The sequence below is a fragment of the Brachyhypopomus gauderio genome, chromosome 2 (assembly GCF_052324685.1).
Source record: "Brachyhypopomus gauderio isolate BG-103 chromosome 2, BGAUD_0.2, whole genome shotgun sequence".
Classification (NCBI taxonomy): Eukaryota; Metazoa; Chordata; class Actinopteri; order Gymnotiformes; family Hypopomidae; genus Brachyhypopomus; species Brachyhypopomus gauderio.
The window spans coordinates 30,014,220-30,024,271 of NC_135212.1; the positions used below are offsets into that span (position 1 = coordinate 30,014,220).

Sequence of the window (10,052 nt, forward strand, 5' to 3'; positions counted from 1 at the left end):
TTCAACAATGTCAGTCTCAGCGCCCCCTCCATTCCAAATCCAGTTACCACACCAGCTGAGTCTGTCCCAGTCACCATTCCCACACCCACCTATTCCCCCCCTTCCATAGATCCAGAGCCCATGACAGCAGTACTGACACCTGATGTCCCTGTGAAGTCGACTCGTGTCCGGTCTCCACCTGGGTGGCAGAAGGACTTTGTGATGTCTGCCTAACCTCTGACCTTAAAACGAATGGAAAGAGAAAGGAGAATGGTTTAGTTGTTTACAACGAAGGGAAGGGAGAATTACTTTTAAGTTTAGTTTAAAAACGGATGTTTATTTTTTAATTCTGATGTAAAGGAAAGAACACTTATGTTAACATGTCAAAATGGGATTAGTTCAGAATGCAGAGCTGATGTCATACAAGTTAAGTTCAACATAGTATAGCTACATTAGAGTAGATATGTTTCAGGGTTGCCAACGTTCGCTTGGAGTGAGATTTTAACCTGGAGGAGGTGGCGAGTGTAAATTGTTGAGCGTGGGGGGGGGGGTGGCGAACGTAAAATGGACACAAATTAAGTATTACACCGGTGGTTGGCGCCAGAGCAAACTAGTAACTCATTGAATCATAGATGTGGATCGGAGGTAAATAAACTGGATTTTTTTTTTCGGCGTGAGATATCGGAAGTGTGGCGTGAGAGCGTGTGAAAACGGTCAAATGCGTGTGTCTCACGCTCAATGCGTGATAGTTGGCAACCTGGATGTTTCAATTTTACCTCCAGGAATTTCATTATTAGAGGGAAGATGTAGTGTTCTTATAATAAAGTAACATATCACGAGATTAGAGTAGTGACGAACACGAGATCGCTAACGAGACTAGAAGGATAGTGAGGTAGCCATGATGAATATGTATGTGTGCCGTGTTGAATGTATTAATTAAAAAACCATGATAAAATAGACATGACTCTCGTGCGTGTGATCCCTACAACACCACAAGCCTACTTGCCATCAGATCCAGAGGAGTTAGTCTTACTGACTGCTTAGAGAACACCTGCAGATCAGCTCCAGATATAGTAGCTCCACTCAAATATAAAAAGGATATATCTAAAAAGCTTGCCCCGTGATATACCGACCAAACTCGAAACTTAAAACAAATAGCACGTAAATTAAAGCGGAAATGGCGATTGACTAATCTGGAAGTATTCCACTGTGCCTGGAAGGATAGCGTTATTGAATACAAAAGGGCACTCACTAAAGCTTACTTAGCCTCACTGATTGAGATAACTGAGGATAATGAAAAACAATCTTAGATTTCTTTTTAGTACTATTCCTAAACTTATAAAAAATCAAGCAGGCACTGAACCTCAGATTCCAGGAAACCTACAGTAACTAGTAATGTCTTTATAGATTTCTTTAATAATAAAATAGAGAATATTAGACAAAATATAAAACATTTTATAGGTAATCCAACTGGTCTGTCATCTGTTTTGGTTGATATTGAACTAAGTTTTGCATTAGGACAAACGCTTGAAACTTTTCATCCACTCCCACAATTAGAATTGGAGAAAATAATTTCATCATTAAATTGTACTACTTGCACACAAGATTCAGTTCCTTCAAAATTACTAGAAGAGGTATTACCAGTTGTGGCTGAACCTCTTCTAACAGTAGTTAACTCATCCATTACAATAGGTCACATGCCCAAATCCTGTAAATTAGCGGGTATTAACCTTTGATCAAGAATCCAAATCTTGATCTAATTATAGACCCATTTCAAACATATCATTTATATCCAAGATCATAGAAATTATACTTATATCTGCATAGGAATCACATTTGAAAAGTTCCAATCTGGATTTAGGCCCCACCACAGTACTGAAACAGCCCTAGTTAAAGTAACAAATGATCTCCTCCTTGCCTCAGATCAAGGCTATGTATCTCTGCTAGTGCTTCTGGATCTTAGTGCAGCTTTCGACACAATAGATCAGAGTATCTTGTTAGAATGGTTAGAAAACTGTGTCAGAATCTCAGGCACAGCCATTTCCTGGTTTAATTCTTACATAACTAATTGCAATCAGTTTGTAGAACTCAATTTTTTTTTCCAAACACACAAAAGTGAAATATGGAGTGCAGCAATGCTCCATCTTAGAACCACTATTAATTACATTATACATGCTACCATTGGGCAAAGATATAAACAAACATGGTGTCAACTTTCACTGCTATGCAGATGACATCCAACATTACATATTAGCCAAACCTGATGACAAATTCCGGTTAGGAAAAATCGAGGCTTGAGAAAGAGATGTTAAATGCTGAATGTCGCTAAACTTCCTCCAACTTAATGGTAACAAAATGGCAGACATGTGAACAAGTCACTAAGTTGCAAGTAACAAGTAAGTCTCAAGTCTTCACAATCAAGTCTCGAGTCAAGTCCCAAGTCACTACAAGCGAGTCTCGAGTCAAGTCCCAAGTCTTAAACTTCAAGTCCTAGTCAAGTCACCAGATGTAATTTCAATATTTAACACAATTGATGCAGTTAATTAGTAGTATATTAAGTTAGTCAGACTAACTTAAGACTAACTTAAGTTAGTTAGGCATTTGGGTGATTCGGTTCGCTTGAGTGAGATGTCGTCGCAATTGCCGTCGTCACCTACAGCCTCCCCCGGCCAACAATCGACACACACTTTACAATACAGTAACACTTTACAATACGGTTCCTTAATTATTGTTTAAGTACTTATTTTTGTTGTAAAGTGTTACCAATATAATTTATCCAATTTTATTTGATCTACTTACAGTTTGACAATCGACATCTAAACAATTACAAAAATATAAGCAAATAAATTATTCAACCGTGTCTATTCAATCTGTGTTGGAAGGTGAGGGGTTAAGTTAAGTGGAAGCCTGTGAGCCTGTGTCTCCCCCTTATCAGCACTGTGATGCCTCCGTAGAATGGTGGTGATTGGTGGTCCCGCTGTTCATTTACAGAGGGCCTTGCAGTTATAATTCAGCGCAATACCAGTTTCAAATGACAGTAAAATTGATATATTCCCTCTTAGTGGGCGGGTTTAACTATATGATCATTTCCGCCCGCTGTGGCGACTCTAGCTGTCGTTAGTGTACCACTGCTAGCTAGTTTCGATTCATTCCTTTGATGCCCTCGTGCGCGTTGTTTACATATTCCGCCTCCGAGGAACACAGAGCTGTGGAACCTTATTTTGTTTGGAAAAATAAGTTATCTAGTTCAGATGTTATTGATTATTGTGTTTCTAAAGCTGAACTGTCGTCTCAAATTTTACTTTTTTTTTGCAGTTTATTAGGAGAAGAAAACATTTTTCCGGGGGGTGGGGGTTGGGCCCAGGTTTAATGGTCACGGTTCGCTACTGATGCCAATGTAGTGGACGGATGGATGCCAGTGTCTCCAGAATCCTCCCAAGTTACTTCTTGTTCTGCCTTTTTAGCTAGGCTGTAATAATTTAATGCTAGAGTTGCTGCCACACTCCAGAAATGTTTATATTTCATCTGTCCCACATATACTCCCATACAGAGCTAAAAGTCCCTCTTTTCTTTTTCCAAATGGCTGCTCTCATACACGCAAAGATGATATTTAATTATCCTTCACCATAGTTTCTTTGTTCTTTGTTCATTGTTGTTATGGTGACCGGCGTCTGTCCACTATGTAATAAATAAAGATTTTCAACTGGAATATTTTATTGAGATCTAGGATGTGTTATTTTATTTAGGGGCAAAAGTGTAGATCTGACCAAGGCTAGGCTACAGGACAATAGGTAAGCAGCTTGGTGAGATGGCAACAACTGTTGACACAATTATTAGAAAATGGAAGAAACACAAGATCACTGTCAGTTTTCTTCGGTCTGAGGCTCCATGCCCGATCTTGCCTCGTGGGGATTCTGAGAAATGTCATCAATCAGCCCAGAACTACACAGGAGTACCTTATCAATAACATGAAGAGAGCTGGGACCATAGTCTCAAAGTTTACAATTAGTAACATAGCTGTTTAAGGAGCATTTCAAGTCCTGGAGTAGCCTAGCCAGTCTCCAGACCTGAACTCAATAGACAATCTTTGGAGGGAGCTGAAACCCAGTGTTGCCCAGTGACAGCCTGAAACCTGAAAGATGTGAGAAAGATCTATATGGAAGACTGGGCTAAAATCCCTACAAGAAACGTCTGACCTCTGTAATTGCAAACAAAGGTTTCTGTACCAAATAATATTTAGTCTGGTGTTAATGGTGCAGTATATAGCAGCTAACAGAATGAAGACCAGCAGGATCCATGCATTCATTAGCCTGTGCCACCTTATGCCACCTCTCCATATTAGCTTAAAGGCCTTTCTTAGCCATGTTAGCAGTGTTCTATAAATCGGGGCAGTCATGGCCTGGTAGTAGGGAACTGGTCTTGTGACCGGAGGGTCATGGATATGTATTCCAAGCTTAAGTCCATGACTGAGGTGCTCTTGAGCAAGGCACTTAACCCAAACTGCTCCCTGGGCGCTGGGCTAGGTCTGCCCCCCACTCTGGGCATGTATGCACCACAGCCTCCAAGTAATTACTAGTGTGTGTGTGTGTGTGTGTTTGTTCTAACTGCACAGATGGGTAAATGCGGAGGACAAATTTAAATTGGGGTGAAAATCACAATTGACAAATATAACAGCTGAGGTTGCTCACAAACCTTCAGTTGTCTGGCCATTGTACAGGTGTGCTCGGTAGCTTCTGTTCCTCACAAGCCTGGGTGGTCCAGGTGGTCCAGGTGGACCCATGGGACCTGGGACCCCAGGTGGCCCTGCTGGACCAGGTGGTCCTACAAGGTATCCAGTAGTATAAAGTATTTTATATTTTTATACTAACATTTGTAGAAAATGTCAACTCTTCTGATATTTACTATAGTAAATTAAGTTTAAGTAGACTAGACTACTAAATCTATAAAAAACTGAATATTTAATATTAACATAATATGTGGTGGACAAATCCTGACTCCAACTATTAACTTTGGAGGCACTCACCCTGTACAATTACATCATTAGACGGTTCTCCCTGTAAGCCTGGTGGTCCTGGATCACCTCTCTCCCCTGGAGCACCTCTCTCCCCTGATTCACCTTTCTCTCCTGGATCACCTCTCTCGCCTGGATCACCTCGCTCCCCTGGATCACCTGTGTCTCCTTTGTCCCCAGGAGGACCTAACAGAGAAGAGCATGTAAACCTGATTCTGCGCCTGCCTCAAGTTCACCCAAAAAAGTGCTTCAGAGGCGTCAACTTGATTTGACCGTACTTGATTTCATTTATTCAGATGAAACTGTGAATTTGTGTAATATATGACATCTTGGTTGAATAGCCTGCATGAAGAGTACAGAAAGAGAATACAGTCAATTGTGATGTAAGAAAATGTCAAATGTCAAAATGTAACCTTTCTTAATACTTTCTTGAAACCATTCTTGAAAGGGTATTTATTAACACTGTGGTTAAGACAACCAGTCATCATTTTTGTAATCAATTCAAATATTTTCCAGAATCTACCCAGCCATGGAATAAAGAATTTTGTTCATGTCATCTGTGACTCACTGACCTCGTACAAGAGCAATGCCAGTGGATTCCCATTCACAAACAATAGGCAGACCATGGCTCAAGACCACAGCTATGACTGCCCCCACACCTGCCCCCACTTCTTGCCACAGGCTTCTCACAGGCATATTCATACTTCTTTGTGATTGAGGCAGAAAACCATTTTTATTCACTTAAGTGACTGAAGAAGCCTCCAGTTGTATGACAGTAATGACTGGATTTTTGGGACTCTCTAAAGAGCTGCTTTTCTAGCTGCTTCACATGCCTCCACATCGACTATGTGTAATCAGAGCCGGCCCTGACCAATGTGGTGCCCTAGGCGAGATTTTGGTTGGTGCCCCCTGCATCATCAATCATTGTGTTGATTGTGTCACTATTAAAGAAACAAATAAAAAGCAAATGACTTAAATATTACCATATAACAAGCAATAAATATAAAGGTGTTGCACAAAAAATATTTTAAAACTATTTTACATAACGTAGTGCAGAGAACAACTTTTATATATTAATAATAAATAAAAATAAAAAAACAACAACTACCACCAGTGCAAATCAGGGCAATTTGCCTACTGCAACATTATTATTTCAAAAGTGCATTCGCAATGAACAGAGGAGCATATGTATGTTTTAGTATATATTTACTTTAAGCTAAGCTAATCATAGCACCTACTAGGATTGGACAGTATGATGACTCTTTTCACTAAGATCATACAGAGGGGAAAAAGCCACAATGACGATTGAGTGTTGTGAGTCAAGCGAGCTGGTTTCAAAGAAAAACACAACAGCTACAGATTGGCAACATTTTGGATTTGTTTCAAATAAAAAGGAGACCATTGGAGCACCCCCCCACGATTTTAATTCGATAATATGATTGGTTGATAAAACTGCCAATCTATAATAAAAGCTCTCAATGTAAAAGGGCCTTTCTCTCTTTTACCTAGAAACAACGGTGTGAAATATTCTGATTGGTTGATTTTTTATTTCACCACTGAGGTTTTTTTCCAGCACAAATACGAAAAGTGGATTTGAAAGCCGATTTATAGGAAAAATACAAATTATTGGTGAAGCGTTATTAACATATATTACATATAATAGATAAAGCATCCTTTTTAAGATCAATTAACCTTCAGAGAAGGAGTTGAAGTCCCTGACGATTCGCCAATGGTATAGTGTTAATTCACCACATATTACCATTATATTACCTGTTTTTCTGCCTTTTTGAGGTCTTTACAGGGAGATGTCACTCACTCTGCGGTGTACAGAGAAACAGTAACGAGGTGCGCAGAGCGCGTGGGGGAGGGCGGGTTGGCGCGCGGGTGATAGGTGTCGTGTGTTGTTATTATAAGAATTATTAATTTGACTAATATTATTAAACAATAAAATTATGATTATGTGGACTTTGCTTGTTTTCACATTTATTAATTGTTAATTTGTTAAAAAAAAAAAAAAAAAAACCGCATGCATGCGAGCGCCCCCCTGGACAGCCGGTGCCCCTAGCATTTGCCTATGTCGCCTAATGGAAGGGCCGGCCCTGTGTGTAATTGAGGTGAGAGAAGAGCGTAAAGGTCAGAGTTTCCTGTGATGAAGCTGACCTCGTTTCCCTCGCTTCCCTGTGCCTCCAGGCTCCCCTGGCAGACCAGGAATTCCGTCTGTTCCGTTATATCCTGGCATCCCATCAATACCTGGCAAACCTGACATTACCAGAATTAATGTAACTGACTGAATATTCACTGACATCTATCACATGAATTGACATGACATTCATTGATTTAATAGGTAATTTGATAGTCTATTGCTTACCTGGGGGTCCTGGAGGTCCTATTTGAAAACAGATGTAGTAAAACAATTAGCAAAAAAAGGTGATTCTGGATAGTTAAGAATGTCAAAATTTATTTATCATGCTACCTCATGAAAACCAGTTTAAAATGACTCACACTCACCAGTGAGACAGACTCCATTTGTGCTGTTACAGATGTCTAGTAGGATTTTAACCTAAAGTGTAAAAACAGCAGCAGTCTGTGTTGTTGGTGATGATGACAGACTCAATCAATGTGATTTATTACTTTTGATTCTTAGGGAAATCATGAATGTGTCTTCATACTGGAGATCAGGGTGTGAATCTCTGACAGTACAACAGTTCAGCTTGATTACAATTTTTAGGAAGCAAATCAGTGTATCATGAAATCAATTCAGTTTGATTAAATTATTTTGGTACTATTTAGAATTATTAAAATAATAATGCACATATTATTCACTATAGGAAATATTTACACAGATGATTCAAACTGAGCACATACGAAGAATAAACATGCATGGACTTTATCACATAGAAAACCCAATTAATATTATAATACAGTAACACTCCAAATCCAATGGAGGCAATTCTCCACCCTCATATCAAGCACAAGCACAAAATTATCAATCTGATGATGACAGACTTTTTATCATACTGATAATTTTGTTGATTCTGTAGTGAGATACATTTCTGCTGTAAGTGCAGCATGAAGATATTTTTCAAATTTAGGACCACAAGTCTTCTCCAAATATTTAAAAACATTATATCCTTTATTTTCATTTACTTTATTATTTCCCCATTGGCTACAGACCTGTAAAGAAAATATTAATAAATCATCTTTTTCACTCTCAGTAAAATAACTATTCTGTTAGATGTGTAGTTTTTATTATTTCTTATTATTTAACTGGTCTAACTGGTTATTGCCTGAGAATGTTTTTATTTATTTATTTAAATATAAATAATCTCATGCATTTTTTACATTTAATTTAAATTATTTGTAGTGTTCCTTCTTACCGGCACCATGGAGTAAGTCATCATCATCATCATATTCTCGTGTATCTCTGTCCTGTGATGGACGGGAGGCTGAGGAAAATACTGGTGCTCCTTCAAGTTCTTGTTGTGGCTGGGTTCTTGGTGAAGGTCTTTGATCTCCTCCTCTCCGAACTCCTCTGCCGATCCCTCGTTTGCCTCCAGGGACAGCGTCTGAGCTTGCCTTACCTCTTGACTCCTTTTATTCCGCGAGGACTGATACAGCTCCTTCTGGATATCCTCCTGACCTCTGCTCATCTCAGTCATGAACTCCACCACGGAGCTCTGGGAGATCTCCTCCACCCGGGCCTCTGCCTGAGCCATGCGCTCTCCCAGGTCTCTGTTCTGGAGCAGAAGTAGCAGGACGGTGGCTGAGTTTATCAAAGTAAGCACACACACACTGCCAAGTGCCCAGCGCAGCGACCACGGCACCCGACCCGCACACTGCCGCAAGGTCCCAGTCCGACGTGCCTCCATCAGCGGGTCCAGCATCTTCATCAAGAACTCCAGAGATGCCAAAATGTTTCACAAACTTTAAAATTATTAATTAATAATAGCTGCAGTAAATATAATTAATCTGATACTTTTTTGACAATATAACTAGAGTTTTTTATGTAAAAAGAATCCTAGAAACTTGAAAACAACTGCAGCGCAAGTGAGTTTAGGCGTTTGTGAAGTCGACACAAATGACTCCCTTGTTTTGTACTGTCTGTGAAAGCTGGCAGTCGCTGGGCCTAATGTTCTAGGAAAAAGCCATGCTGGTGTAGTCACCTGATTTATATGCAGCAGTGCCCATTAGCCTGCCGGGGGGCTGACTGACATAATTCATATCATTGCAGCAGCCTCTGACGTGGAAAAGAATGATCACGTCTATTCTTTCACTGTTTTTTTGTTTTCGTTTTGCATTCGTTTTCATTAGTCATTCACGTCATTCTTGGGGATAATGTGAAGGAATGTTATCTTGTATTTTGTTTGACTTTATAACACATATCACGCTTTACCGATATATAATGTAAGTAGATGTAACTAAAAATTATTTTTACCAAAAAATAAAATGGCCAAATTTGAAATCTGGCTGCCAAGCACACATGACAATGACCATAGGTATCCAGCCCACACGTGGCCGCAAAGTCCCAGTCAAAATTGGACCCAAATATCTACAGATTGCTAACGTATAAAGATACACAGCTATGGCTGAATCTTTGCCCCAGGGGAAAAAAATGCAGACAGCTCACTCTGCTGTGACCTTTAACACAAAGATTCCCTCATATCCTGCAAAATGACCTATTTCTGTACATTTGAATAAGGATTTATGGTCTTATTTATGGTCTCATCAGACCATAAATTATGGTCTCAAAAACTGCACTCTACAGGACCCTACATCTCAGAAATGTGGGTTTATAACAATGACTTATAACAATGACTTATTATGTAATTTTGAGCTTTTTATTGTATCAACTTACAAACAACACATCTGGTGTTTGAAACACTGCTGAAAAAGCACTGACATTCTAACAACAGGAAGCGTGCTGTTTTAACTTAAATACTTAAATCTGCAGCCCTGTGTCCTGAAGCTGTGTGTCACTCTGAATGAAGCTCCGTTTGTATGTCTGTCAGAACACAAGCGGAGTGATGCCGTGTGCTTGTGTGAGCTTTACATGCTGCACACC

At 39.6% G+C, this 10,052-nt stretch overlaps 1 protein-coding gene across 1 annotated transcript in view; it reads right to left on the reverse strand.

Moving 5' to 3' along the window:
- gldn (gliomedin) overlaps nucleotides 1-9,111 on the reverse strand; it is a 41,773-nt gene extending 32,662 nt beyond the window's left edge. Inside the window, exons 1-6 of the mRNA XM_076993703.1 lie at nucleotides 8,368-9,111; nucleotides 7,499-7,550; nucleotides 7,359-7,376; nucleotides 7,151-7,249; nucleotides 5,003-5,176; nucleotides 4,672-4,800 (exon numbers count right to left, since the gene is read on the reverse strand). Coding sequence (XP_076849818.1) covers nucleotides 4,672-4,800; nucleotides 5,003-5,176; nucleotides 7,151-7,249; nucleotides 7,359-7,376; nucleotides 7,499-7,550; nucleotides 8,368-8,880 — 985 coding nt within the window. The 5' untranslated portion in view covers nucleotides 8,881-9,111. The remainder of the gene's footprint in view (nucleotides 1-4,671; nucleotides 4,801-5,002; nucleotides 5,177-7,150; nucleotides 7,250-7,358; nucleotides 7,377-7,498; nucleotides 7,551-8,367) is intronic.
- Between the last annotated feature and the right edge of the window lie 941 nt (nucleotides 9,112-10,052).